At 61.2% G+C, this 26204-nt stretch overlaps 4 protein-coding genes across 12 annotated transcripts in view; 1 reads left to right on the forward strand and 3 right to left on the reverse strand.

Moving 5' to 3' along the window:
• Positions 1 to 4587, forward strand: part of PDE4DIP (phosphodiesterase 4D interacting protein) — a 34550-nt gene extending 29963 nt beyond the window's left edge. For 2 of the 3 annotated variants that reach the window (XM_075760243.1, XM_075760241.1), the window contains 12 exons: positions 364 to 558; positions 1122 to 1343; positions 1469 to 1600; positions 1744 to 1863; positions 1955 to 2132; positions 2219 to 2343; positions 2529 to 2630; positions 2812 to 2999; positions 3248 to 3385; positions 3461 to 3599; positions 3731 to 3777; positions 4016 to 4587. In XM_075760243.1, coding sequence (XP_075616358.1) covers positions 364 to 558; positions 1122 to 1343; positions 1469 to 1600; positions 1744 to 1863; positions 1955 to 2132; positions 2219 to 2343; positions 2529 to 2630; positions 2812 to 2999; positions 3248 to 3385; positions 3461 to 3599; positions 3731 to 3777; positions 4016 to 4048 — 1619 coding nt within the window. In that variant the 3' untranslated portion in view covers positions 4049 to 4587. The remainder of the gene's footprint in view (positions 1 to 363; positions 559 to 1121; positions 1344 to 1468; positions 1601 to 1743; positions 1864 to 1954; positions 2133 to 2218; positions 2344 to 2528; positions 2631 to 2811; positions 3000 to 3247; positions 3386 to 3460; positions 3600 to 3730; positions 3778 to 4015) is intronic. The other variant, XM_075760242.1, reaches the window with a different exon arrangement.
• A 196-nt stretch (positions 4588 to 4783) lies between these two features.
• Positions 4784 to 12960, reverse strand: PRKAB2 (protein kinase AMP-activated non-catalytic subunit beta 2). 4 transcript variants are annotated; one of them, XM_075760245.1, is made up of 8 exons: positions 12915 to 12960; positions 10008 to 10185; positions 9607 to 9773; positions 8609 to 8702; positions 7942 to 8062; positions 6572 to 6705; positions 6198 to 6266; positions 4784 to 5723 (listed from the first exon to the last, which is right to left on the reverse strand). In XM_075760245.1, the coding sequence occupies exons 2-8, from the start codon at positions 10167 to 10169 to the stop codon at positions 5646 to 5648; spliced, it is 825 nt and encodes a 274-aa protein (XP_075616360.1). In that variant the 5' UTR covers positions 10170 to 10185; positions 12915 to 12960; the 3' UTR covers positions 4784 to 5645. The 4 variants fall into 4 exon arrangements, with proteins under 4 accessions (XP_075616360.1, XP_075616361.1, XP_075616359.1 ...); XM_075760246.1 differs by having other exon boundaries at positions 7948 to 8062; positions 12915 to 12959; XM_075760244.1 differs by lacking the exon at positions 12915 to 12960 and adding an exon at positions 11156 to 11272.
• Positions 12961 to 13496: 536 nt separating this feature from the next.
• Positions 13497 to 18341, reverse strand: LOC104635030 (flavin-containing monooxygenase 5-like). Its single transcript, XM_075760248.1, has 8 exons — positions 18002 to 18341; positions 16682 to 16870; positions 16432 to 16594; positions 15572 to 15714; positions 15121 to 15320; positions 14668 to 15017; positions 14183 to 14255; positions 13497 to 14099 (listed from the first exon to the last, which is right to left on the reverse strand). The coding sequence occupies exons 1-8, from the start codon at positions 18134 to 18136 to the stop codon at positions 13742 to 13744; spliced, it is 1611 nt and encodes a 536-aa protein (XP_075616363.1). The 5' UTR covers positions 18137 to 18341; the 3' UTR covers positions 13497 to 13741.
• Positions 18342 to 18853: 512 nt separating this feature from the next.
• LOC104629982 (flavin-containing monooxygenase 5) lies at positions 18854 to 24462 on the reverse strand. Of its 4 annotated transcripts, none has more exons than XM_075760251.1 (9): positions 24207 to 24462; positions 22632 to 22798; positions 22224 to 22412; positions 21973 to 22135; positions 21595 to 21737; positions 20975 to 21174; positions 20252 to 20601; positions 19829 to 19901; positions 18854 to 19584 (listed from the first exon to the last, which is right to left on the reverse strand). In XM_075760251.1, the coding sequence occupies exons 2-9, from the start codon at positions 22761 to 22763 to the stop codon at positions 19239 to 19241; spliced, it is 1596 nt and encodes a 531-aa protein (XP_075616366.1). In that variant the 5' UTR covers positions 22764 to 22798; positions 24207 to 24462; the 3' UTR covers positions 18854 to 19238. The 4 variants fall into 4 exon arrangements, with proteins under 4 accessions (XP_075616366.1, XP_075616367.1, XP_075616364.1 ...); XM_075760252.1 differs by having other exon boundaries at positions 22632 to 22849; positions 24207 to 24432; XM_075760249.1 differs by lacking the exon at positions 24207 to 24462 and adding an exon at positions 23236 to 23678 and having other exon boundaries at positions 22632 to 22849.
• Positions 24463 to 26204: the final 1742 nt, after the last annotated feature.

The raw sequence follows: 26204 nt of genomic DNA on the forward strand, positions 1-26204 counted from the left end.
GGGGGGCCACAGCTGCGGGCTGGGGACATGCAACCCCTCTGTGGCTTGTGGGTCCCTGCAGCAGTAGGTGCCCATCAGGGGCTGCCTGTGGAGCACCATGCCCAAACACCAGCCTAGTGGGGGAAGCACACAGCACCTGGGGATGCAGGGGAGTGTCTCGGGAAGCCCTGCCATGGTACCACAGCCCTGCAAGGCTGGGACCTGACTGGCCTCGCGTGGGCCATCTCAGCCTGCAGTGCCTCCAGACATGGGGACTTGGCTGCTCAGGGCGTGCCAGGGTCCCCAGTGCCCTGGGGAGGAGGGGTCCCTGCTAGGCTGAGCCAGAGCTGTGCTAACATCTCTCCGTCTCTCTCCTGCCTCTAGGCCTTCACTTTGGCTCCTTGTCCAAACCTGGTAGTGTCTCCCTGCCTGTGCTGGCCCCTGGGCTGCCCCCCTTCCTGCCTGCTGGGCCCCCCCCTCCTGCAGCACCCCCGCTCCTGGGCTGCTGTGGGACCCCCGTCTGCTCCCTGGCCAAGGCGCAGCAGGAACTGCAGGTGCTCCAGAGGCAGCTGGGAGAAAGTGAGCGCTTGCCTCCAGCATGGGTTTGGTCCTGCCTGCCGTGCCGTGTTGTGCCGTGCTGTGTTGCATGGCCCCCCCACTCTCTCTGACCTGCCTGTCCTGCCCTGGCCCTTCTCCTGCTTCGTGGGGCTACTGCTTTGAGGTTGGGTCCCATCACTCTGGCTGGGAGGCAATGGGGACATGTGGTTTTCATGGAGAGAGGACCCGGTAGGTGGGATGGACATGGCCTGAGGCAGCACTAGCCCTTGGTGCGGGCACTTGCACGTTCTAGGGCCTCTGGGAAAGGGCTGGTTTGGTTAGTTGTTGTGTGGGAGCGAGGCTGAGACCCTCCAACTTGTGTCATGTAATCAAGAAGCCCTGGGAAAGCCTCTGCTCTTCAGGGAGAAATGGGTTTGACCTGGGCAGGAGGTCGATGATGGGCAATCACCATGGGGAGACATTGGCCTGCGCTGTTGGACAGGGCAAGAAGGGGGCAAAAAGCACGTGGTGAGAGTCTGTTACCCCCATTCTTCCTCCCTGCTTATTGCCATCCTCCCCCTCAACGCCTTGCCCTGTGCATGTAGGTGTGACACTGCCCGTGGCACCAGCAAAGTCCACAGCCCCACTGGGCCCCTTCGGAGAGGGCAGCAAAGCCCCAGCATTGCTCTGCCAACACAGTGCGCTGCAGAACCTGGCTGAGATCCCTGGGGCCACTGTGACTCGCGCCCTTTGGGACATACCTCCTCCCGGCCAGCTGCTTTACGGGGCCCTGCCGTCAGGGTACCCCTCTAGCCAGAAGCTAACAGGTAAGGTCCATGTTGCAGAGTATGGGGGCATCCTGGATGCTCTGGTACAGGGCAGGATAGTGGGGATGGCATGAGGCAGGTGGCACAGCCATCCCTGCCCTGAGCCGCCTCCTCGGCTGTGGCAGGGGCAGACCTGCTGGAGGAACACTTGGTGGAGATCCGCAGCCTGCGCCAGCGCCTCGAGGAGTCCATCTGCACCAACGACCGGCTCCGGGAGCAGCTCGAACGCCGCCTGGCTTCTACTGGCAAGGCCAGTGGTACGGTGCTGCACTGGGGCTGCCGGGGGGGGGCAGGGGCAGGCTTTGCACACCCCATTGCACAGGGGGAGCACTCCCTTCCCCAGGCATGGCAGCGTGTTGGGGAGAGAGAGAGAGACTCAGCACCGGCTTCCCCTTTGCAGGATTGCCCAGCGATGTCTATGCCCAGGGGCTGGAGCCAGGGCTGGAGCCGAGTGGGGAGAACCAGGCTCTGCGTGACGACAACCGCACCCTGCGGCTCCAGCGTGACCACCTCTCCCAAGGTAAGGCCAGCCACCAGCATCCCGGGTCTGGGTCCCAGAGGGCACTGGCTGAGTGGGGCGGCAGTGACACCTCCATGCTCTCTGTCCCCAGAGCTGGCGCGGGTGCAGGAGGCGCTCCTGGCTGCCTGCTCTCGGGCACAGGAGGCTGAAGCAGAGCTGGGCCAGAGGCGTGGGGAGCAGCGAAGGCTGGCGGAGGAGCTCGCCGAGCGCCAAGAGAGCATCCAGCAGCTCCGGGACGAGCGGCGCTCTCTGCAGGAGGATAACAACAGGTACGGTTTGGGGCATTGTGGCCTTAGGGCCAGCAGGGCTGTGGGTGGCATGGCTGGCACCAGACTCATGTGTCACCCCTCTGCAGGCTGCAGCACACGGTGACACTCCTGCAGCAGCAGTGTGAGGAGCACCGCCTGCTCCTGCAGACCCTGCGCACAGAGCTGCAAGTCTATGAGAGCATCCCTGGCCGCTCTGCAGAGACCCGTGCAGGTACGGGACCCACGCCCAGCCCCTCTGCCCAGCTCCTGGTCTTGCGGTGCCTGGCCCCTTTCCTGTCGTGGCAGCAGGAGGGACGTGGTGGCCCTGCTGGCAGGCAGAGAGGGGTGGCAGGACCCCAGCAGCCCCAGGCACAGAGTCACAGCCGTCCTTAGGGGCTCAGACGCTTCTTGTTCCAGGCTGCTTCCCATCTCCTCCGGTGCGGGATGTTGGCACAAATTCATCAGCTCCCCTCTTCTCCCCGCTGCCCTCTGACACTTCAGTGGCTCGGCGGATGGATGGTGGGTACCGGAGCCTGTCCACACATGTGCCTCAGGGGCTGCTGAGACCTGGCAAGCTCATGGCAACACCCTTGCTGAGCAAGGATGGAGAGCCCAGGGCAGAGCCAAGCCCCCAGGATGGAACAGGGAGGGCCACGGGGGCGCAGGCAGTGGTCCTCACCTACCTCTGCTTGTTCCACAGAGCCACGTGGGGCAGACCCACCGGCGAGGAAGAGCGAGGAACCCACAGGGGCTCATGTCATTGGCCGCTTGGACACCTACCGGGCCCTGGAGCAGCACATCCGGGAGGGGAAGGCACTGGCTCGCGAGTTGATGTGTCTCACGCGCCCAGCGCTCGGGCTGCCCAAATGCCCGCTCCCGGGAAAGGAGGTAAAGTGTGGGTTGGATGGGGCTGGCGGTGGCTGGGGGCCAGACCCTCTGTGGACCATGCATAAGGCAGCTCCTGAGCCCACCATCAGCCCCGAGGCTTGCAGGGGGTGACAAGTGGCAGGTAGCCTCCAGCCTGGGGGCTGTTGCTGCTGCTGCCCTGCCGTGTTGGGCTGGGCACGGTGAGTCCCCGGGTGCAGCGGGATGCAGGTGCCCTGGCAGCACCCCGCTCCCGCACCCTTCTCCCTCAGGCCCTGGGGTGGGCGGGCGCAGGGCACCTCTGGGGCAGCGCCAGCACCCTGCACTGCGTCCTGGAGGAGTGCGCATCTTTCCTCGCTGCCTTCTGGAGCACCGTGCTGCCTGTCAGCCCTGCCCAGCACCAGGGCAAGGTAAGCACCAGGCTGGGGGCTGGTGGGGCGGTCCGGGCTGGGCACTCGCCGCTCATTGTGCTCGTCTCGTCCCAGGAACAGGCACTACAGGGTGAGATCGCGGCACTGCGGGCCCAGCTCTCAGAGAGGGAGGATGCTCTGCAGAGCACGGCTGAGCGGCTGCGCAGCACAGCCCAGCTCAAGGACAGCATGGAGCAGTTCATCGTGAGCCAGTGTACGTGGCCCAGGTGGTGTCCTGCTGCGGGGTGGCACGGCCAAGCTGGCCTGGTCCCCCATGTGCCTGGGGTGGATCCACAGCACAGGGACCTCACCGACCCCATCTCTCTCTCTCTCTCTCCCTTGCAGTGACCAGGACCCACAATGTGCTGCGCAAGGCCAGGACAAACCTGGAGGTGAGTTCACCCTTGCTGCCAGCACGGGATAGGGGTGGGTGACCCTGCCCTGGTGAGCCCTGATTCCCTGGGGATGGGCACAGCTGGCAGACACCCCATGCTCTGCTAGCAGAGTGGTGGCTGATGGGGGGTGCTGAGGGACCAGCTGTGTGTGTGCGGGGACACACAGGGACCCATTTTCCTTGACACAGCTGCCCTGCAGTGCTTCCCCTTATTGCCATGCGTGCTCTCTTGCCAGGTGAAGGCACAACAGGCCCTGCCCGTTGCGTGAGCCCCAGGCAGGACAAGGAGCGTTGCCCCTGGCCGTGGAACAGCCCGCTGGCTGCCGAGCCGTGCCACATCAGACGGCTGGAGCGGACCCTGTCCCTGCTACTCCAAGGGCTGGAGTCGGGGGGGGGACAGGGCTCTGGGGTGCCCGATGCTACACAGTTTGTGGGTTTGGGCTGCTGTGGTGGTCACATGCCTTCCACCTGCCTTTGCTTGGCATCGCAGCTGCTGGCTTGGGCTTTGCCTGCCCCACGCTTCAGCGCTCACCCCCTTCCACCCACTGTGCTCAGAGTGGAGTGTCTCCCCACGCTGAGCACCCTCTCGCCCCGGGACTTGGTCCCATTTGTAACCCTGCTGCGTACCTGTCCCTGCTCGTGGATGTATGTATATGTATATAGATAGAGGTATCGGAGCTGCATTTTCGGGGCTCCCTGGGCATGTCAGGGCCCCAGTGCAGGAGGAAGATGTAAGAAATGCCATGTTCTGTTCAGTGGTTGGAGACTCCCCAATAAAGGTTTCCTTTGGGCTGTGGTGTTTCTGGCACGCCTGTCTCCGCAGCCGTGATCCCCCCTCCCCAAGCTACACACAGCGTGGGTGGCCATAGGCACCAGCTGGCCCCAAGCAGGGGGCTCTGTGTCCCACCCCAGCACCCCCAAGGGCAGCTCTGTGCCCCACCATGCGCTCCATTCCCTCCCCTCGCTCCTCCAGAGCCCCCCACCAACACGAGGCCAGCAGCACCGAGAACAATAAATACTGTAATAAATAGAGAAAACCCTGTCACATGGCACTGCTCCGGCAGCAGGCGGTGTAGCCGGGGTCCTGGGGTACCTGCCCTGCTCTGCTCTCCCCAGGCCCCCTTGAGCGTGGGCGTGCGCAGGTGCTGCTCTGGCGGTGACGGTCAGCCCTGCCCCACAGAAGCTCTCCGTGTTGGGGATGGGGCAGGTGTTCAGTCCTTGACAGTGCTGTCCCGGCGGCAGGTAAGCGTGGCTGTGTCTGGCTGTACTCTCCCTCCCGCTAGCTCGACGCTGAACCTGGCAGAGGGCTGGGGCTGCAGCCAGAGCCGAGAGCCCTCCTCGAAGCTGGGGAGGCACAGGAAGGGGGGCAGCCCCATGCTCAGGGCTGTGGGGCAGGGGGCAGGCTGGGGTGTCCCAGAACCCCTAGGGATCAAGGTGACCTTGGAGACTCATCACCAGGACAGCACTGCAACCCTCAGCAGGTAGGACACATTCCTGGGGGCCTGGGCTGGGGCAGTGCCAGGACCACCTCAGGGCCCTTGCAGGCTGGAGAAGACAGGTAGGGTGAAGCCCTTTCCGTGTCAGGCGCAAGGAAAGGCTGTTCTGGTGAGCAGCAAAGTGGCCCCAGAGACTCACAGAAGCCAAGGGGAGCTGTACGTGGGTGGAAACCAAGGGTTAAATCAAACCACACCAGTAGGATGGGACAGTGTCACAGGCCCCAGCGGCCCTGGGCTCATCGCCGGGGCCTGTGTCCCTGCCAGGTTCGAGGCTGGAGCCAGAGGCCAGTTCTCACACGGTCCCGTGGCCCAGTGTGTGCAGACAAAGCGGCTTTTCGTGTCCTGCGTGGGGGGCGGGCGAGGCCCCGGCTCAGATGGGCTTGTACAGCAGCGTGGTGACGTACTTCTTCTTGTAGCGGTGCGTGGCGCTTAGCACCATCACACCGTCCTGCGAGAGGCACAGCGTCAGTGGGAGCAGGCGGGAGAGCCAGGCTGCGCCGACCCAGGAGTGGGGCACCCCGAGGGAGCCGTGGGGAAGAGGGCTCTGTGGGCTCGAGGAGCAGCCCCAGCCCATCGCTGCTGTCCTGAGCCTCAGGGCCAGCAAGACGCGTCCAACACTCACAACGGGGAGCCAAGGCAGAGCAGGGGAAGGGTCTGGTATGCAACAGGCTGCCTGGCTCCACCGTGCTGTGGGGAGGCAGCTACAGGGAACTGGGGGCTGTAAGGAGACCACAACCTACGTCCCTGCGTGTGCCACGCTTTGCCGGGCAGCCAAGCTGTCCTTGTGTGGATCCTCCCATCCCTGCACCAGCATTTCCACCCCCAGGCTGTCCAAGTTCTGCTCCCTGCAGGTGCTGCAGGCTCCTGGGAGGCACAGAAGCTCCCCTTCCCTCACCCAGCAGCCTCGCAGGACCCGCTTTACCTTGATGGAGAGCGCGTAGAGGTGATTGAGCATGACGTGGTTGGGTTCGGGCAGCAGTGCTGGGTCACACTAGGAGAAGAGGAGTGTCACAGGGGAACAGCAGAGCCCTGACCCCCCCAGCCCCAGCCATCACAGGGAGCAAGGGGCTGCCATCTCAGGCAATCTGAGCTGCTGGCGACTCTGTTCTGAACAGGAACAGAGCTCAGGTAAGCACCAGGCACAGAAACCAGTGTGATTAATGGGAAAAGTGATGCATTTCCCAGGAAATGGCAGGGGCCAGGCACCAGCCAAGGGGAGATGAGGCTCCCTGCAGACCGGACTCCCCTACCAACCCCAGTGTGCGCTCTGGGTGCAGATGGTATGTTGGTACCTACCGAGATATTGGTGTCTTTGTTGAGGATGACCTGGAGGAGGTGAGGTGGGAGGATGGGTGGGGATTTGAAGCGCTCCTCAGGCCGGTATACGTACATCTCTTGGCCATAAGGACCAGGTGGTGAGCTTGATAAATCTAAAGAGAAGAGACAGGAGGAGACGTGAAATGGCTAAAACAAGACTGGTGAGCACAGAGCAGCTCCCAAGATGCTGAGAAGGACCCAGGAGGATCTTTCAGGCACAAACATCTTCCATGAGCCATGACCACATATCCTATAGCAACAGCTCAGCCTTTTCACAGCAGAATAAGCAGCCAGGTGAGCCCTGGGCGTTTCCAAGCAGGGCTGTAAGCTGGTACATGCACTGACACACACAAGCACCCACTGGTATCCACCCCACACGGCTCTTAGCATGGTTGGGTCCCTCTCCCTGTAGCAAGCAGCCAGTTTGCCCCAGAGCTGTACTCTTTGAAGCAGGGGCACGGGCACAGGAAGCAGCAGGCCTGCATGCTCTCGGTGCTGCAGGACTGCCTGACAAGGAGGTCCTGGAAAGGGCAAAGGGGAAGTCCAGACTGAGCAGCTGCTCCTCAGCCCGTGTGAGGGACCACGGGAGCTTCTTGTCACTGGAAGCTGGACTGGCCATATCTCCAAGCCACATCTGACCTGATCATATTGGAACAACCAGCACCTGGAAGGGCTCCACCTCGCTGGAGCTTCTGCTGCTCGCTGGCTTCTTTCCAGTGAAGTATCTCCTGCCCAGGCTGGGCAAAGACGTGGAGCTGAGGCTATATCTGAGATGGGGTTTGTACCAGGGACAGCAGGCTGCGGTCAGAGCATCCTGGACCGAAACATGACTGAGCTACTTGCCAGCATTACCCACCGAGCCAGCACTGCCAGTGTCTGTGTGGTAACCTAACCTGCTGCTGTAACACAAGTGGAGTAGGAGGTTTCCGATGCGCTAGCATTAGTACAAATTACCTTGGCATGAAAACCAAGAGGAGCTACTGAAAATAACCTGGATCCTACTCTTGCCTAGCTTGTACCCCAGATCAGATGACTTACTCACAGTTAGGCAGACAGAAAGGGGTGATGTTCATGGCATTCATCAGTCTGAAATGGCTGCCTCAGCCATGCACAGGCACTGACCCTGCTCTGGGACGGTGCTAGCACAGAACAAGTTACACCAGCACAGCCCCTCAATGGAAACAAGGCCTTAGCTGTGGGCTGCTGAGGACAGGCTGCCAAACGCTACTCTTCCCAGGTGCGGGTGCACACCTCTGCTCAGGGGGTCTGTTTACCCCCAGAGCAGGGAATCTCAGAGCAGAGGAGGTGGAAAATAGCACATGCAAAGCTATAATGCCATAAAAACTCACCCCGACCTGAGGTTTCTGAGCTCTCCAGGGAATCCACCTTCAAGGCATCGAACACCTCAAAGTCAGACTTCTTGACGTGAATCAGGTTGTTAATCGTCCCCATCTGGCTGGTGACCACAGGCTGGAGAGAACTGAGGTAAGAGTCTTCCCATGCTCACCTCCAACTGAAGCACACTCAATGCTTCCTAGATCCTCTTGGCCCAAGCTGTCTTTGCTGCACAGGTGGCCACTGTTTAGCCCTGCTCTACGCTTGCAAATCTCTGCTGTTTATCCTGGGAGGCTTCCCCTTTGCTCCCAGGCTCCTACATCACCTCCTATTTTCATCCTCCACCATGCTGCATGCTGACAGTAAGTGTCCTCTCCTTCCCATGCTGCTCCTCCACGATTCAGTTTGGAGGAGAACCTGCAAGTGATTGCTGACCCCATGGCCCATCTTCCCACACACCCAATTCTGAATGGGGCTTAAACACCTTCTGGTGTTTCCCTGACCCTCAGTACCTCCCTGACACTCCCCCATACAGCATGTCTAAGGCTCTGAAAGGACTCACGGGATGGAGGCGCCCCTTTTGTTTTGCCAGATACCTTCTGCTCTTCCTGTTCCCCCTCTGCTGCAGTTACAGTCCCCTGAAGAGGACAAGACCTACAGGGATAAAGCTTTGAGCATTACCTCAGACGGGTCATGGACCCATTGGCCGTCCACAAAAAATTTGTACTGGTGCTCTCCTTCTGGGAGGTCCAGGATAGCGACAAAGTCGTTGTGGCTGTGCAGAGAGATCAGATGTGCAACAGCATTACCGCTGATGCTCTGGATGCTGCTCTTCCATGGGTCCCAGAAAACAGCACTTTTTCATGTGCTTCCCAGCCCTTCTACCCCAACATCTTCATGCAGCGTTAGGCTTGCTCATCATCAGTGATCTGAGGCACGGACACAACAGGCGCGAGCGTTCAGAGCACCAGTGTGGCTCACCCCCCTGGGAGTCCAGCTGCAAGGAGCCCAGCTGGCAGTCCACCCTGCAGACCTGCCCTGCACGCCCAGGGAAAGTCGGCGTGACAGACACCCTGTGTGAGACACGCTGGGGAGGATGCGCAGGCAAAGCATCTAACCCTGCAGCGGCACTGCAGGATGGGGACAGTGAGGGTAACAGCCTTGTTTGTGAAGCCTGAAATGGACATAAACCCATTCCAGATGATTTGCTGGGATTATGCCCAGAGTCCTACACAGTGTTTTCACAGAAATCACAGATGTATTGTGGAACAGTGAGAACATCATTAGGGCAAGAAGACATGTGAGAGACAAACAAACAACCCCTGCTGGCAAGAACACAACTAGGCATGGAGTAAGGCCACAGCCAAGGGAAGAGCTGACAGCTTCAAGGGGACTGCTGCATACCTGGGCAGGGCTCTGCTGCCAGGACTAGCTGCTGCGTGACATCCAGCTGGGCAAAGTGGCCCATCCTGTCCTGTCCTGTCTCTCTGTTTCACAACTTCCCACCACCACAGCAGCACCACCCAGGGAAGAACCTGACTATGTATGTGTGCTCAGACCCTCCAACTTGGGTGAACTGGGAAAAGCCAGGTAAGCAAAGGGAACAGCAACCAGCGCAAAGAAGAAAACATTCCCTGTGATGGAGCAGGGAACATAGGGTGACTTGAGGGACTGGCTACCTCTTGATGAGTGGGATCTTGGTGCTCCAGTTGTTGAAAGATCCAGAGATGAAGACCTCTTTGCCTCCATCAGCCCAGCGGATGACAGTAGGACGAGCCTGTTGGGATGGTTTGACTGACTCTTCCAGATCTGGCTGCCACGACACAAACTCCTTGTCCCCAGGAATCTGAGCAAAGAAAACCAGAGCCTGACTGAGACACAGAGACAACTGGGACCACATTTGCTTCCCCCCGGTCTCCACCTGCACATCCCAGACAGACGCATCGCAGAGCTCCTCCAGCCTCCCAGCTCTCCACAGACCCCTCACATGGTTGGGAGCACAGCCTCAACCAGACAGTAAGCTGAAGCCCCAGCCAGGGCCCCAGAGGGCAGGACAGGGAAGGCAGCAGCCGGCACCTACCTTGGAGTCGTGGGAGCTGAAGACACTGGGGTCGTCGGTGCTGCCCACCATGATCTTGTGTGGGTGCTCCTTGGTGGGATGGGGGACACCGGAGCCATCTGAGCGGTGGGACTTGGAGCCATGGCGCTCCCCGGACACTCGCTCACTGGTGGTATTCCCCATGACAGCTCAGCAGCCCCTGTGAGAGAGAGAGAGAGAGAGAGAATGGCAGTGTGCCTGTGCCCACGGGCTCCGGCAGTGAGGAGAGGAGCAAAGGCGCTCTTTCCCAATGCTCTTTGCCAGGGCAGACTGACAGCAATCCTAAAAAAGGCCCAAAGTTCATTCCCACTGCCAAGTTTGGGAGCCGAACGGGAATTTAACAAACAAGACAGCTTGACCTCATTATAGCCATATCCTTATGAACCATCACTCTAGTTAAGCTGGTAATTGTTATACTCCAAATCCGATACTAGTTACACTGCGTCCCACACAAGCCCTCAGCAGCCAGTATAGTAGAGGGGCTGATGGGAAAAATAAAGCCAGCCTTTATTGGCAAATCAATTGCTTGGCGTTAACAGAGACTCTTTCACAGTCCCACAGTCAGGCTCTACAGACAAATCCCCTACATCCAGCAAGAAAACAGCCGGAGAGTGAAAGTAGCAGCTGTTTAACAGTTCCCAGCAAGTCTCTAAGAGCTTGCAGAAGGAAGAGCAGAGCCTTGTGCCCGGCAAAGGCGACAGGGAGCATTTAAAGTGTCCGAGTGGAATCGCCCAAGCTGGAGCTTGGCCAAGACGTGGGGCTAATGCTGTGGTGTCAGAAAAAAGCTCAGCTCTTGACAGCATTCGCTTATGATTCACCGGGCAAGCCATCATGTCAGCTGCGGCACAGCGCAGCGAGGAGGTCCGCTTGTTGTGACCCTAACCAGCAGCACCACCCCGAGTGCTCCGGCATCTGCCCGGCCATCCAGAGACACAGGATGAGGGAAGGGGAATCTCAGCCGCCTCAGCATCGCTCTGTAGCTGGGGATGGGCCATCATGCCGATCTCACCCAGCTCAGAGAAGGCAAAGCAGAAGAACTGGCCGTACAGCACCAAGCCACGAACAACTACACACCTCTCAGGACAAACAACAAAGCCATTGCAAGCTACATGAGACTCTTCAGGCCTTACTTGGTTTCCAGCAGCTGAGATGGATTTGGGTTCTTGCCCCCTTCCCAGGCTTATTTCACAGCTTTCAGCTTACCGCACTAATCATGAGCTCTGCCGGGCAAGGCAAGAGGACAGCTGGCCTTGGCCTTGCTTCATGCACTTAGTTGTGACATTTGGAGATTTGTTTAGACGATCAAGTTATATGAAGGGTGCCAGGCAAGGCTGCCAGCCAAAGCCAGGCTTTAGAACGTTACAGAGCAATTACTAAAGTATTTCTTAAATCCTGAGGGCTAAAAGGCAGCTCGAGAGGGCAGCTAACCCTCTCAGCGAGGATCAAGTGTACCTGAAGATCCAAGTCAGATGAGCTGCACCATCTTCTCTGCCATCTTCCCCCTATGCCCTAGGGGAGGCTCAGCCAGCTCCTCACAAAACCTGCCCCTGTGCCACTAGCCCTGCTGCTGAGGAGCTTCTTCCCCAGTATCTCTGCTAAGGCTCCCTTACTTCTCATCTACAGGGAGGAAAGTAAGAACAGTTGAATGTCCTCTTGTACCGAGACAGACCTGAGAGATCCATGCAGCTGTTACCACATGTACCAGAAAGCCACCCTTTCTCTTCTCTAAAAGGAATCCAGTCCCCCTGGTTGTCCCTTACAGGTCATGCTCTCAAAACGCCTCCTGAGGTTTGTCCCAAGTGGTGGCTCCTTCCAACATGTGGCATCTGAAACCTCAGGCAGACAAGACCACCCACCTCCTGCATCACACACACAGGCACCCTGCGCTGGGCCGGCGAGCTCTTTGAGCATAGCCTGTGGTTCTTGGCTTTACTGAGTTAACTTCTACAGCTCAAACCCTCCTGTGTTCAGACAAGCCCTTGGGTACTCATGACACAAGTACCTCCAAGTCACTAGTGGAAATGCTGCCCGTACCAAAGCCCAAGCAAACCTCTCCAGGCTCTGGGCGCATCCGCTCCCAGTTTGGCAGCAAGCCGCTGCCAGGTGCGGTCTGCAGTGAGATGGGTGCCTGCCGGGGCGATCACAAGGCCCCTTCAGTTTCACCCAGCCCCACCTCCCCGCTTTGGTTCTGAAAATGACACGTGAAATGCGCCAGTTGCCCCCCAAAACGTGCCACTCGTGCTGCCTCTCCCACCCGACCCGCACTGGGAAACACAGGCAGCCAGCCTGAGGGGGGTTATTTGGGAGAGCATCCCAAGCCCACAGCGTGCTCGGCTGACACCCCCTGGTCCTGGAGTCACCCTGGGACGCCCCATCCGCCTGGACTCTCCCGCTTCCCTGGTTCGGTGAAGGGAACCGGAGCTCAGCCCTGAGGGCGCCGTAAGGGGAAGGGGACCAGCCGGGCAATGAAAGGCTCCCTGCCCCGGAGTCGCGCCAAGCCGGCACGGCTGGAACGAGGGCCGGGCTGGGCAAAGCGGTGGCGGCGGCAGGGCTGTCACGGCACACTCGGCCCACGGCCGCCCGCTCCCCTTCCCCACCAGGTCACGGTGAAGCGGCGTCTGCCGTGGCCCTGAGGACAAGCGGGCCACACCAGCAAGGGACAGGGCCCTCCTGAGCCGGCTGTAGGGCACGGCTGGGGTCAGCCACAAACGAGGGGTCCAGGCCACCGTTACCCCCCGCGGTGTCACCCGTGGGGACGCCCAGCCAAGCCTCGCCCACCATCTCCCGCAGCAGCGCCCGGCCAGCTGCCACCCGCCCACCCGCGGCCTGTCCAGCCGTGACACCCCGCTGTCACACACCCACACCCCCCGGCCCCGACCGCGGCCCCACCTGGCCGCCGCCGCCGCCGCCCCGCTCTCCGCCTCCGTCCAAAATGGCGACACCCCCCCCGCCGCCACCGCCAGCCTCTGCGGGGCGCTCTGGCCCGCCCCCGCCGCCGCTCTATGGCCGCGCCCCGCCCCCGCGGACCCGCTTCCCCACTGCCGGGCAGCCGCCATATTTTTTGAGGGCGGCTTCGCCCATTGTTGTTAAGGGCGACCGGCCTGGCACGCGGAGGTGCCGGCTGTGGGCCGTACAGCTTCATCCACACCGCAGCCGGCGGGCGGCCATGCCGGTTGAGGGCAGGGCGACGGCTGGGGCCCGGCGGGGAAGGGGACAGGGGTGGCTGCGGGGCTGGGCAGGCTGGCTGTGGGGTGGGCAGGCTGGCTATGGGGTGGGCTGTGAGCCGAGCTGGCTGGCTAGGCGGTGAGTAGGCTGGCTGTGGGGTGGGGAGGCCGGCGGTGGGATGCAAGTGGCCAGGGTGCTGCCCGTGGGCTGGCCAGGCCCTGCGTAGGCAGGACAGACACCGGAGCTGGACCACGCAGCATGGTCCCTCGTCCCCTCAGTGTGGGGACAAGCTTTATTGCCCTTTTCCTGAGGCGCCCTGGCCAGGCGAGTTCCCGGTTTCCCCACCACTCTGCGCGGACAGCCCGTGGGTAGGGCCTGCGGAGCCCCGGCACAGCAGGACAGTGAGATGGACCAGACCGTGTCTTCAAGGAACCGACTCCCTCCGTGCCTCCTGACGTGGCAGCAGACCTAGCACAAGGCTATAGAAACACCCAAGCCCAAAGGAAAGGAAAAAGATTGCCAGCAAGACCCGCTGTCTCCTTCGTTTTTGGTTAAGGAGAGAGCGAGACATAGACAAGGGTGGCCACAATCAAACCGATGCTGAAGAAGACCTTGAAGATGTGGGGCACGCTGCTGGAGGCAGGAGGACGGTCCCCAGCTCTGGTTTGCAGGGCCCTGACCACGCGCTGCCGCTGTGTGAGGATGGCCTCCCTGGCGCCCGCCCACTCGCCCGGGCCCCGCAGGCGGTACTGGTACGGCGTGCAGGGCCCGAAGACCACCTCCAGCGCCAGCTTGGGGTCGGTGAGGAAGAGGGTGAGCAGGTTGGGCTTGACCCCCACCTGGCAGGCGAGCTCGTCCATGTAGGGGATGTAATCCACCTGGATGGTGTGCCGCTGGCTCTTCACGTACCTGCGGGCAGGGAGGGCAGGTGGGCTTGGCATGTGGGCACAGGGGTAATGGTGGTAGGAGCGATGCCGGCGCAGGGTCCTTACCGCTCAGCCATTTTCTCCTTGGTTTGCATGACATCAGCCAGCATGTCGGCAGATGGTGGCAGGTCCTGCAGCTCTGGGGAAGAGGAGGCCATGGCTGGAGGGAGGGCTGTGCTTCTGCCATGGTCTGGCTGGGTCTGCAGCCCAGCTTGGCCTCTGCTTGCATACAAAAGCCTTTGGGGGTTTGGGGATGTGCCACCACGGCAGGAGCAAAGCAGGAGGCACAGATGGAGAAAGTAACAGCAGGAAAGGAGAGGGAGAAGGTGGTTTGCAGGCAACGGGGTCTGTTAGTGGCCCCCGCAAGAGAGGATGAGCACAAGGCTCCTTGCAAAATGCAATGCTGGGTTTTGTCCCTATGAATAAGCAAAAGGAGGACAACAAAGGTGAGTGGAGGGAGACAGTGTGTGAGAGGACGCCGCCAGCTGAACGACTCAGCCTTGCCGCGGCCAAGGGAGCCTCGCTGTGTTCCCCCACCATGCCTCGCTTACCCTTGAAGACACGGGTGGCCCAGCGACACTGGAGCTCAGAGATGGGCATGATGGCACCAAGAGGCTGGATGAGGCCGATGAAAGCCAGTGTCGGCTTCTCCAGGTCGACAGGGAACATGAATTTGTAGAGGGAGATCTGGTTCTCCACCACCTTCACACAGCCCTCGAGGAAGGGGAAGGAGAAGCTGTATCCTGTGGCAAAGACCACGGCGTCAATATCTTCCTTGGTGCCGTCCTCAAAGATGGCAGATGTCTCCGTGAACTCCTGGACGTTTGGCTTCACCAGCACCCTGCCTGAAATGATGCGGTTGGGCAGGTCGTCGTTGACGGTCGGGTGCTGGTCAAAGATCCTGGAAGGCACAAGACAGACCTCGTGTGGGGCCCGGGCAGTGGGACGGGCAGGGGGATGGGCAGTGCTGGGGCAGGTCCCCGGGGTGCTGCCGGGGTGCTCACCGGTGCCGGGGCTGGAGGCCGTAGAGTGCGTGGTTGAAGCGGGCGTTCAGCTTCCTCTCCACAAGAAAGCTGCTGGCGTTGTGGGGCAGCAGGCTGCGGAGGAGCTGTATGAAGCGGCTGATGTAGGAGAAGTCGGAAGGGAAGCCACCATCTGCCACCCGGTGCAGCACCCAGGTCCCACGCTTGGTGCTGAGGAAGACCTGGGAGGAAGGAGAGGCAAGGTGGTGGTGTAGCAGCATCCTCAGGACTGGCCTGGGACCCCACCATGCTCCTCGGGCAGAGGTGCCGGCACAGCTGCTGGGACCACAGCAGCCACCCCCATCGAGAGGGGACAGGGTGCTCGTGGCTGGGTGCTGGAGGGAGGGGAGCCCACGCGATGGCAGGGGGTTCCTCAGTGCCTCTCGGGGTCCGAATAATAAGCACCCCAGCCCCGGGGGCTCTCCCAGCACACCTGTTTGGCTGTGTGGCTCAGCTCCACTGCGATGTCGATGCCTGAGTTCCCGGTGCCGATCACGACCACCCGCTTCCCTGAAAAGGACTGCGGGCTCTTGTAGTCCCGGCTGTGCAGGTACCAGCCCTCAAACTTTTCCAGCCCTGGAAGAGACAGAGAAGCCGTGCCGGGCAGGGGCATGGGGCAGGGGGTGGCTGTCCCCCCGCTCAGACTGGTGGTGTGTTTTGGGAACAGGCTGGAGCCCAGAGAAGTGGTGGCATCTCCAGCCTGGGAGATGCTCAGTGCAGCCCTGAGCATCCTCCTCTGGCCTTGAGGCTGGCCTGGCTTGGAGCAGAGCTTGGACTGGAGACCTCCATGCTCCCATCCCAAAATCCTCCTGCGGTTCCTGCCCAGTGCCAGGCGCCATGGGCAGAGGAGCAGCCGGGGTCTGTGCCATCCTGCCAGACCCTGGTGGCGGTGTGCTCCAGCCTGGTCCCCAGGTAAGAAGTTCTCCACAGCTGAAAGTCCTCCAGGAATTTTTGCCTGGCACCCAGAGAAGGCCACCGCCAGCACCGAGCTTTCAAGCCTTGCCGGGGAGCCGGAGAGCCCAGCGGGTGCGTGGCCAGCAGCTCAGGGAGCCTGTCTGGTGGGAGAGGTGAGCTGGCAGCGGTGGCACCTGGTCAGGCACTGATGGCACAGCAAGAGCAACCAAGGACATACCAGCAAGATGGGTGGGATAGCAGCAAGCTCATGCAATCCCGCCTGTGCATTAACCTGTGGAGGCATTTTTGGCAGCAGCCAGAGCATGGTGGGGGCTGAGCCGAAGAGGAGGGTGCTCCCAGGGGTGTCAGGGAGCAGGGGAGCAGCCCGCGGGATGGTACCTGGGAAGGTGCTCAGCGGGAGGTGTGCCTCGGTGTGGTGCCCGGTGCACACCAGCACGGCGTCGAAGACGGCCTCCTCCTGCTTCCCCTCGCTCTCCGTCACCACCTCCCACTGGCCCGTGGTGGCGAAATCAGGGCGCTTGGACACGCGGCACACGCTGGTCTGGGTGCAGGATGGCAGCGGGCGTCAGGCTCCCAGCACCCCCCCGGCCCTGCTGCCGCCGGCCCCCCAGCCCCCCCCGGCTCTCACCCTAAAGCGGATGTGGCGGAGCAGGTCAAAGTGCCGGGCGTACATGCGGAAATACTCCATGATCTTGGAGTTGTGCATGTAGTTGGGGAAGTCCTCGGGGATGGGGAAGTCGCTGAAGCACATCATCTCCTTGGAGGTGTTGATGATGACGGAGCGGTAGATGCTGGCGCGGCCCTCCTCGGGGCGCTCCTGCGGGAGTGGGGCACGGCTCGGTGCTGGCACAGGGACTCCAGGGCTGCCTGCCTGGTGCCTCCCCATGCCCGTGGGTGCAGGATTAAGCCATGGGTGGTCGTACACCCATCCCTGCACCCTCCCACAGGTGCGACTGCTCACGCCACAAAACAGGTAAGAGGAAGCTCTGGGTTGGTGAGGGCCGTACAGTGGTGACAGCGGAGTCTTGTGCCTCAGTTTCCCTGCTCCCACCCCTGGCCGTGATGAAGAGGTGCATTCCTACAGCTGCCCGTGGTGCCATTGCCCCAGTTGCCCCATCGGGTCTCGCCAGTTGCTGAGCCAGCTCCGGCGCTTCCGGCCAAGCGGTCGTTCCTGCTCACCGGGTCCGTGCCGTGGCTGCCCTGGCTCGGCTCCACCAACCCCTTTTCTGACCCGCCATGAGCAGAAGTGGCAGACTGTAACCGAGCCACCCCAAACCCCACACTGGCGTGGTGAGGTGTGTCCCCTCCGGGCTCTCCCACCTGCGTATCAGGGCATGGTGGGAAGGCTTGTCTTCTTGTCGGTGGGTCCCCAGGGGAAAAGTCAGCAGGCTCATTAAGTGGGGGGCAGAAATGAGCTCTGGGGCTTCCCTCCAGGGCAGGGAGAGGCAAAGCACAAAGGAGACAGCGTTTGGTGCCTCTGCGTGGGTGAGCAGCACAGAAGCAGGGAGAGGAACAACTGGGACTTCCAGGGAAGGGCTGGGCAGGACAGGGACTGGGACAGCCGGCAGGATCAGGTGGGACCAGGATGGGTAGGAAAGGGCTGGAGGGGACCAGGAGCAATGTGGCAGGGGAAGGGATGGATGAGACCGGGAAGGGAGGGATGGGAGGGGGAAGGCTGAGCTGGGGACACGAGCTCTGGGGTAGGGTCTTTGGGTAGGGTCCATCCTGCTGCTGGGAAGAAGATGGGTCCCATGTGACCGGCACGCAAGCTGGCACCATGGGGACCTGCCACTGCTGCAGCAGTTTTTCTTTCCTGCGATTTTCCTTGGAAACCCATCTGCTGCATGCATGCAAAGCAGAGGTGTGGCACTTCCTTAGCTGCCAACAACCCATCCCAATCCCATCAGTGCTGCTGCTGTGGGGCAGGCTGGCACGGCACAGGGCTTACCTCGAAGCGCCAGAGCCCCCCGATGTCCCTGCTCCTCTCAAAGCAGATGGGTACCAGCCCCTCATCCAGGCAGCATTTCAGGGCACACAGGCCAGAGGCACCGGCACCGATGATGGCTACTTTCTGGGCAGCCATGTCCCGCAGTGGGGTGGAGGCAGGGATGCTGAGGAAGCTTCAGCCAGGGGTGAAACACACTCAGGAGGATGCGGAGATTGGTGGGTCACACCGGGGGAATGCGCAGTGCCGCTTGGTTGGGGATGGCTGTCCCTGTGCTTCCCATGAGCAACCAAGGTCAGCTGGGATGTCACAAGATTTTGTATTCCAGACATGATCTACAGGTTCACCCCACTGCCATGCCACACCTCCTGCCTGCACCCGCCTTCCGCAAGGGGCTCATTAGCTTCTGTAAGTGCTTAACAATTCCAACACTGCCCTGGGACTTCCTGGGTGCGGGGGCTGAGATGTGGCCGTGCTCCAGATTTTGGCAGGTCGAGGCATGGAAAACAAAATAGGGGAGATGCTCAGAGCACTGGTGGCCAGCGGCTCTGCTGGCCTCGGCATGTAGTGGCCAGGACCTAGGACCCCCTGCCACTGCTCCGGGTCCCCAACCCACCCAGCCATCCTCCGGAGGGGCTGCCCGCAGGTGACAAGGGTGGCACTGAGTCGTGATCCGCTCTGGTGGTGCACACCCTGGGCGAGGCTGTTTTGCTGTGGATACACACATGTGCATGCATGCCCTGTGCTGCCACGGAGCTAGAGCTGTGCCGCTGGCACGAGGCCGACCTCAAACCCATGCATGTCCCCTGGGACGCAGGGGATGGGGTGGTGTCAGTAACGGGACAGACGCCTGGCTCTGTTTAACACACTTTTATCCAGTTAGGAAGTCTGTAATGCCTTTGCTGCTTAGCTCTTGTGTGAGTGCAGCCAGTGGTGGCTCAGCTGGGTTATAGGTGACAGGAAAGCCGGTGCATCCCTGCTGGGTCAAAAGCACTGGCCAAGAGGGACTGGATTTTACCCTGCATGTGAGCAGGTTTCCTTGTCCGTTCCCATCGGCAGCTCCCCAGGAGGATGTGCAGAGCAGGCGCAGAGGCATTATTTCAGCAGCTGGGGAGGCTCAACGCACCCCGAGCTTGCAGTGTGACTGCAGTGGGGCAGGGGGTGGCCGGCCAGCCGCACCAGCACACCACAAAGCCTCCTTTCCCTCTGGGCAAACCAGCAAAAGCAGGTACCAAGTAAGCTACAAGTAAGCAAAAATGACGGCGAGGATGGCCACGGTCCCAACCAGCTTGAAGACAAGGGACATGGCGGGGGCCGAGGCGTGCTTCTCCACGTGTCGCGTCTGCAGGGGCTTGATGATGCGCTGCCGCTGGGTGAGGATGGCCTCCCTGGCGCCCGCCCACTCGCCCGGGCCCCGCAGGCGGTACTGGTACGGCGTGCAGGGCCCGAAGACCACCTCCAGCGCCAGCTTGGGGTCGGTGAGGAAGAGGGTGAGCAGGTTGGGCTTGACCCCCACCTGGCAGGCGAGCTCGTCCATGTAGGGGATGTAATCCACCTGGATGGTGTGCCGCTGGCTCTTCACGTACCTGCGGGCAGGGAGGGCAGGTGGGTGCTGGCGGCAAAGCTGGCAGGTGCCCCGCGCACCAGCGAGGTGGTATTGGATGGATCCCCATTGGGACGGATCAGTGGGGTGGGGGTAATATGGTCAAGTGCATCCCTGCTGTCTGTTGGCACAGCCAAATGTGTTGAGATGCAGCCACAGGACCGGACAGGTGCCCACGAGCAGCCATGCCCAAACCAGCCCCTTCTCTGTTCCCAGGGACGTCTTACCGCTTCGCCATCGCTTCTTTCTTCTGCTTGATGTCAGCCTCCATGTCGTGCCGTGGGGGCAGCTTGTTCAGCCCTAGGGAAGATGAGCCACAGCATGGGGGTGCTGCACCCCACCGGCAACAGTGGCGGCTGCGGTGCTGCCCTTGCCTGGGTGCTGTGCCCGTGCCAGCACCACCGTGGCGGGCAGTCTGGCATCTGAGGCGTGTCCAAGCTCCTCAGGATAGGAAAGGAGCAGCCCATGGGGCTCAGGGTACAGAAGTCCCTGCGCTGCTCACCACGATGGCTGCAAGGCAGCCATGCCATTGCCCGTGACCAGGATGGCACAGCTGACTGCTGCCTCCCAAAAGTGGCTGGGCACCATCTGCCCCAATGCCAGGGGTGCAGGCTCAGGCTGCTGCCACAGGGGATGTTTGCCTTGCTTACCCTTGAAGACACGGGTAGCCCAGCGACACTGGAGCTCAGAGATGGGCATGATGGCACCAAGAGGCTGGATGAGGCCGATGAAAGCCAGCGTCGGCTTCTCCATGGTGGGGGGGAACATGAATTGGTAGAGGGAGATCTGGTTCTCCACCACCTTCACACAGCCCTCGAGGAAGGGGAAGGAGAAGCTGTATCCTGTGGCAAAGACCACGGCGTCAATATCTTCCTTGGTGCCGTCCTCAAAGATGGCAGATGTCTCCGTGAACTCCTGGACGTTTGGCTTCACCCGCACCCTGCCTGAAATGATGCGGTTGGGCAGGTCGTCGTTGACGGTCGGGTGCTGGTCAATGACCCTGGAAGGCACAAGCAGCCGTCAGGGTGCTGGGGTAGAGTCTCTGCTCTGTGTCCTGCTCCAGCCACTGCTCCCTGCTCTGAGGATGCTCGTCCCCAGGGATGCTCAGCCCTGAGGATGCTCATCACCACTGGGGCTGGCCCCCCAGGCATGCTCAGCTGCTGCTACTGCACTGGTGTCACCAGGGGTCCCCAGAAGGGGCAGTGGTGGCTCCCTCAAGCACTGCCTGGGCACACCACAACTTTTAAGTGGGTTTTCAGGGCTTGTGCCTCAGCCCCAGCCTGGACACAGGGAGTATGGGAATGGCCAAGCAGGGCTGGACATGGAGGGAGCTGAGGGGTCCTCTCCTGGGCGGGGGGAGCTTTTGCTGGTACCTGTGGTTTGGCTTCAGGCCATAGTGCGAGTGGTCAAACCTCGCGTTCAGCTCCTTCTCTGCGAAGTCGCTCACCATGGATGTGCTCAGCAGGTTCTTCAGGAACGTCTTCATGCGCGTGGTGAAGATGGTGTCGATGGGATAGCCCTTTTTTCCAACACGGTTGAGGATCCACGCACCCCGGCGGGTGCTAAGGAAGACCTGGGTGAGGAAAGAAGCATCATGTCCTGAAGGCTGTGATGTTGCTGGGAGGCTGCCCAAGGGGGGGGCACGTCCTTGCCCTGGGATTGCTCCTTTTCACGGTGCCTGGGTGCTGGGTGAAGACCCAGAGGGCAGAGGGATCCAGGGGTGGGCACCTGGCAGGGAGAGGTAGGGAAGAGCCACAGAGGCAGCCCCAGCCCAGGGCTTGGGAATGGAAATCGGGGTATACTTATGGGATTGAGTCTTGGCTGCCACTGCTGCCTGGCAACTGGGATTGCCGGGTGCAGGCCCTGCCGAATGCAGTGAGTGCCAGGACGGAGCGGCGGCCGTACCAGCGCCTTGGTCCTGGTGTCCTCGTGGAGCTGGCAGTGTCCCACGGGGGGCTGCCCTGCTGACCGGGACCCTGCTCCTGCTGCTCACCTGCTTGGCCGTTTGGCTGATCTCCACGGCCAGGTCTGACCCCGAATTCCCAATCCCAATGACAACAACCCTCTTGTCCGTGAAAATCTGGGCATCCTTGTAGTCTCGGCTGTGGAGGTAGTGGCCCTTGAACTTCTCAATGCCTGCAGGTGGGGAGGAGGGATGCTTGGCTTCCTGGTGCTGGCCTGGAGGGTCACCTCCCAAAAAACTGAAGTGGGGACCCTCCCTGGCCCACCAGACCCCTCCTGGGGAGCGTGACCCTGAGTCAAAGCAAGGCAGGGAAACACTGAGGCCAGGAGGAAGAGCAGCAGGGAGAACAGGGGCTCCCATGGCCGAGCTTTCTGTGGTCTCTCCTTGCACTAGGGTGTGAGGCAGTACCTGGGAAGGTGCTCAGCGGGAGGTGTGCTTCGGTGTGGTGCCCGGTGCACACCAGCACAGCGTCGAAGACGGCCTCCTCCTGCTTCCCCTCGCTCTCCGTCACCACCTCCCACTGGCCCGTGGTGGCGAAATCAGGGCGCTTGGACACACGGCACACGCTGGTCTGGGTGCAGGATGGCAGCGGGCGTCAGGCTCCCAGCACCCCCCCCGGCCCCGCTGCCCCCGGCCCCCCAGCCCCCCCCGGCTCTCACCCTAAAGCGGATGTGGCGGAGCAGGTCAAAGTGCCGGGCGTACATGCGGAAATACTCCATGATCTTGGAGTTGTGCATGTAGTTGGGGAAGTCCTCGGGGATGGGGAAGTCGCTGAAGCACATCATCTCCTTGGAGGTGTTGATGATGACGGAGCGGTAGATGCTGGCGCGGCCCTCCTCGGGGCGCTCCTGCGGGAGTGGGGCATGGCTCGGTGCTGGCACAGGTGGCAGCGATGGGGAGGAGTTGCTGGGGCTGATGTGGTGGCCCTTTGTGTGGAGCCCCTGCCCTCAGCGTCCTCCCCAGGACCCCGCTGTGGCCAGCTGCGTGCCACCCTGCTGGCCACCACCGCTGATCCCCGGCTGCTGCGGTGCTGTGCCCCAGCAGGATGTGTGGCTCGCAGGGATTACCTCAAACCTCCAGAGCCCTCCGATGTCCCCGGTCCTCTCGAAGCAGACGGGCTCCAGCCCTTCTTGCAGGCAGGCTTTGATGGCGCACAGCCCGCTGCTGCCCCCTCCGATGATGGCCACCTTCTTTGCCATGCTGCCCACCGCAGTGTCTCTGCCTGGGGACAGTGCTGGAGAGCAGGGATGAGCAGTGAGGGCAGCAGTGGTGCAAAATTTTGGCCCTGTGCACCAAAGAAGTCCCAAGCTGAGAGGCAACTCCCCAAAAGTTTGTCTGGGGCTGCAAGGCAACTGCTATTCCTTCTCCGGCAGGGACCTGGCCGGTGCTGGGGTTTTGCACCACCATGGTGTTGTCTCTGGATGCCACGCGGAGAAATGCTACCGAGTGCCAGGCAGCCTCAAAATCTCCCTGCCCACGCCGAGTCCCGGCGATGGAGGCGTGCCAGAGTGCCGTGCTCTGCCTCGGCTACCGATGGCTCCCTCCCGAGTGGGCAACAGCCCCTCTGCCTGCCCTTTGCCCTTCACCCTCTCCCTTCTCCCGGGAGATGTCTGCCGTGCCGCCCCGGTGTCTGCTGTGTGCCGACAGCCGGCGCGGACGCCCTCAACCGACCTGCAGCTGCGGAAGCGGCAGCCCGAGAAAGGCCGGTTGCAGGCAGGGAGCCACACAGAAGTCTCTCCGGGTTGCCCTGAGCCATGACACCAGATGGAGGCCTGGTTTTATGGTGCATGGCGGCGGCGAGCGGGACCTCCCCCCCTCTGTCACTCCTCCCACGGGCTGGGAAGGGGAAGCCACCTCCCCGCTGGTCCGCTTTTCTGGCAACAGCTCTCGCTGCAGCCTTGGATGGTGGGGAAAGGAGCCGTCCCAGGCAACCCCCGTGTGGGGACAGTGTGGGGACATGGGGGTGCAGGAGAGGCAGAGACGCAGCCGGTCGCTGTGGCATGCACTCTGGGTAAACAAACACTGCCCTGACCGTTTGCGGCTCAGGTTATCCGGATCAGCCCAGCCCTGTTTATGCTGGTACCTGGGAGCACACATGGCTGCTCCAGTGGCACCCGGCATCGCCCGGTTATCCGGATCATCCTCTGTGCCGCTGGGCTGGACATGTCGGCACAGTGTCCCCATAGCTGTGGCTTGCTCCTGGACCATTGGAGTCCCGGGGTCAGCGGGACCCCAGTGTGAGGAGCACTGCGCTGCTGGGGTATTGCTGGTGCCGGGGTGGTGGGACGGGTTAGGAAAAGGCTGTCCCTGGCAGCAGGAGGCACAGACCAGGTGGCTCAGGAGGACACCGCTGGGTCCCGGCACACTTGGACAATCTGGGGGCTGCAGGGGAAATTTGCTCCCCTATGTCCAGGGAGCTTCGACCAGGAGCTGAGCGAGGCACAGGTCTGCAGAGGGGCCAGGCTTTGCAGCTGAAATGGTTTTAACCTTCTAAAATTCTCAGTATGTTTGCAATAAGTCCAATAAAGCTCTTTCTGTCCCTCGCTGTTGGCAAGGGCTGATCTCCACCTGGGGCAGAGGCGCCGTGCTGCCAACCCACACTTTGTGCCTACCTGTTGGAAAGCATCAAAAGCATCTCTTACCAGGCAGAGGGATCAGCGCGGGGATGGCAAGGAGGCAGCACTGGCAGTGCTACCCTCCCTGCTACTCTCTCAGCTGGCTTCTGGCTCTTTTGCAAACTCTGCAGGGACTGCTCAAGGGCGACATGTACAGTGAACTTCTCCCAGCTCTCAACCCCACGGCTGTGCTATGAAACCTCACTGTAGGTTGCCTTCAAATTCGCCCTTCTCCCTCGGCAGCTACAAGAGATTGCACAGCCCTGGACTTTGCCCCCACTGTGCTTGGGCTCATGGCCTGGCCAAACTGTGCCGGCAGTCACAGGGGACCGCGGGAGTGAGCCAGGGTCAAGCCATGGCATTTTTGTCAGGATCGGCTTGTCGGTATCTGCGGGAAAGCCATGGTCCTTTGTGCCCAGTGAGCACCCAGGACAGACAGCATGGTGGGCAATACAGACAGACACGTCTGCTCTGGGCTTTCACAGCAGGCAGAGGTGCTGTGGGACAAGCTGAGCAGAAAGCACCCATGTCCTCCTTCCTATCAGCGGGCTGGCACCCGTGCTCAGAGGAGCGGTGATAAGCATAAGCACAAGCACAAGAGGAGACCAAAGGTCTCACTGGTGGAGGTGGGGAGAAGCAGAGCAGAGGTGAGAGGGCGGCAGAGCAGCCTGTGACCCAGCAGGGCTATGCACTGGTGATGGCGGGTGCCACCAAGCAGCTCATGGAGGGTCTTGCAAGTGAGGTGGGAGCAACTTTTGGCAGCACATGCGTGTGGGAACAAGCCACAGGTGCACAGAGTTGCTGCCGTGCTCCTCTGTGGCCTGGAGAGGAAGACCCCAATGGCTGTAAGAACCGCTTGGACAAAAAGCATCCCGTGTTTGGGAGAAAGTAGAGCTAAGATATTTTGGCACTGCTCAACAAGCCCTGATTGCCCCAAACCCTGACCACAGCAGAATGTGCCACCTGCCTGTGATCCCACAGTCACCACAGATCTCATCTTTGCCTTGGGGCAGAAGAGCTGGCTGGAGTGGCCAGGTGCTGCTGTGCATATGCCGGACTGGCCCAGCTGGCTGCCAGGCATGCAATGCAACCCAGGGGATTATTTTTTTTTGGGTCACTGGAGTGCAAACCCACAGCTGGCAGCTTAACTGGCTCACCATGCTGGTGGGTCAGGGCTCAGTTCTGGGGGAACCTCGTCAGGGACGGTGGGTGACAGACAGAGATGGGGTGCTTGTATCAGCAGCCCTCAGGCTGCTCCTGCACACTTCGCCCAGAGGAACAGCACACTTAAACACTGCCTGGTTTTAATATGACTTCATCTGTGCTTTCCAGGGTGCGAGCACACTAACAGACCTTCATGGCCATGAGGAGCCTCACCTGGAACCAATTGTCCCCACCTACGTGCCAGGAGCACCATTTAAGCTCAGTCCAGAGCTCCTTCTGCCTGGCTGTGGTCCCTCTTGATGTGGATCTTTGTGCTTTTCTGCTCAGCCCCAGCCCCATCTCATTCCAGAGGCTCACCACAGTTGCCTCTTGCCAAGAACACACAGTCCTCTAGGAAAAAAGGCTGCCAGGACCAAGAGTGCCAGGGTAGGAGAGCCAGCCTGCCCAGAGCACGGGGAGCTGTGGTGGTGCTTGGCAGAGCACCTTGCTGCAAGTGGTGCAGGTAAGGCTCAGCTCGTGGGGCTGCCCAGCAGCCTGGCTGAGGTGTACTGCTAGCCAGGGCTGGGGCGAAGGGGCTCGCTCTGCAGCGTGCTGTCAGCAGCGCTGGTAATGTGCTGACAAACAGGAATTGCTGTGAGTGCACTGTTCCCCCCGGGAGACTGAACCCTGTGGAGGGGGAAAAGGAGCTGTGAGGCTCTGCACAAGGGCTTCAGCAGCAGGCTGCTGCTGGGAGCTGCTTCTCCGGTTAGGCACGCTCTTGGAGATGGCATGAATGGCCCAAACCCCGAGTTGCACCATCCTTTCCCCATGGTACTGGGAGTGAAGTGCTTTTGTCCTTGTGGGTGGAGGTCTGGCCTCAGT

The sequence above is a fragment of the Balearica regulorum genome, chromosome 8, assembly GCF_011004875.1.
Source record: "Balearica regulorum gibbericeps isolate bBalReg1 chromosome 8, bBalReg1.pri, whole genome shotgun sequence".
Lineage (NCBI taxonomy): Eukaryota > Metazoa > Chordata > Aves > Gruiformes > Gruidae > Balearica > Balearica regulorum.

What these genes read in the sequence shown, in the direction of transcription:
- LOC104629982 (XM_075760249.1), bottom strand. Translation starts at nt 23,566, where the DNA reads ATGCCACAGCGACCGGCTGCGTCTCTGCCTCTCCTGCACCCCCATGTC. An exon ending in CCCGCTGAGCACCTTCCCAG is followed by an intron (nt 21,738 to 21,972) that starts GTACTGCCTCAC and finishes CCCCACCTGCAG; the next exon opens with GCATTGAGAAGTTCAAGGGC. An exon ending in GGCCTGAAGCCAAACCACAG is followed by an intron (nt 20,602 to 20,974) that starts GTACCAGCAAAA and finishes TGTGCCTTCCAG; the next exon opens with GGTCATTGACCAGCACCCGA.
- LOC104635030 (XM_075760248.1), bottom strand. Translation starts at nt 18,136, where the DNA reads ATGGCTGCCCAGAAAGTAGCCATCATCGGTGCCGGTGCCTCTGGCCTG. An exon ending in TCCGCCACATCCGCTTTAGG is followed by an intron (nt 16,595 to 16,681) that starts GTGAGAGCCGGG and finishes TCCTGCACCCAG; the next exon opens with ACCAGCGTGTGCCGCGTGTC. An exon ending in CCCGCTGAGCACCTTCCCAG is followed by an intron (nt 15,715 to 16,431) that starts GTACCATCCCGC and finishes TGTCTCTTCCAG; the next exon opens with GGCTGGAAAAGTTTGAGGGC.
- PRKAB2 (XM_075760245.1), bottom strand. Translation starts at nt 10,169, where the DNA reads ATGGGGAATACCACCAGTGAGCGAGTGTCCGGGGAGCGCCATGGCTCC. An exon ending in AAGATCCCACTCATCAAGAG is followed by an intron (nt 8,703 to 9,606) that starts GTAGCCAGTCCC and finishes CTCTCTGCACAG; the next exon opens with CCACAACGACTTTGTCGCTA. An exon ending in ACAAAGACACCAATATCTCG is followed by an intron (nt 6,267 to 6,571) that starts GTAGGTACCAAC and finishes CTCTTCTCCTAG; the next exon opens with TGTGACCCAGCACTGCTGCC.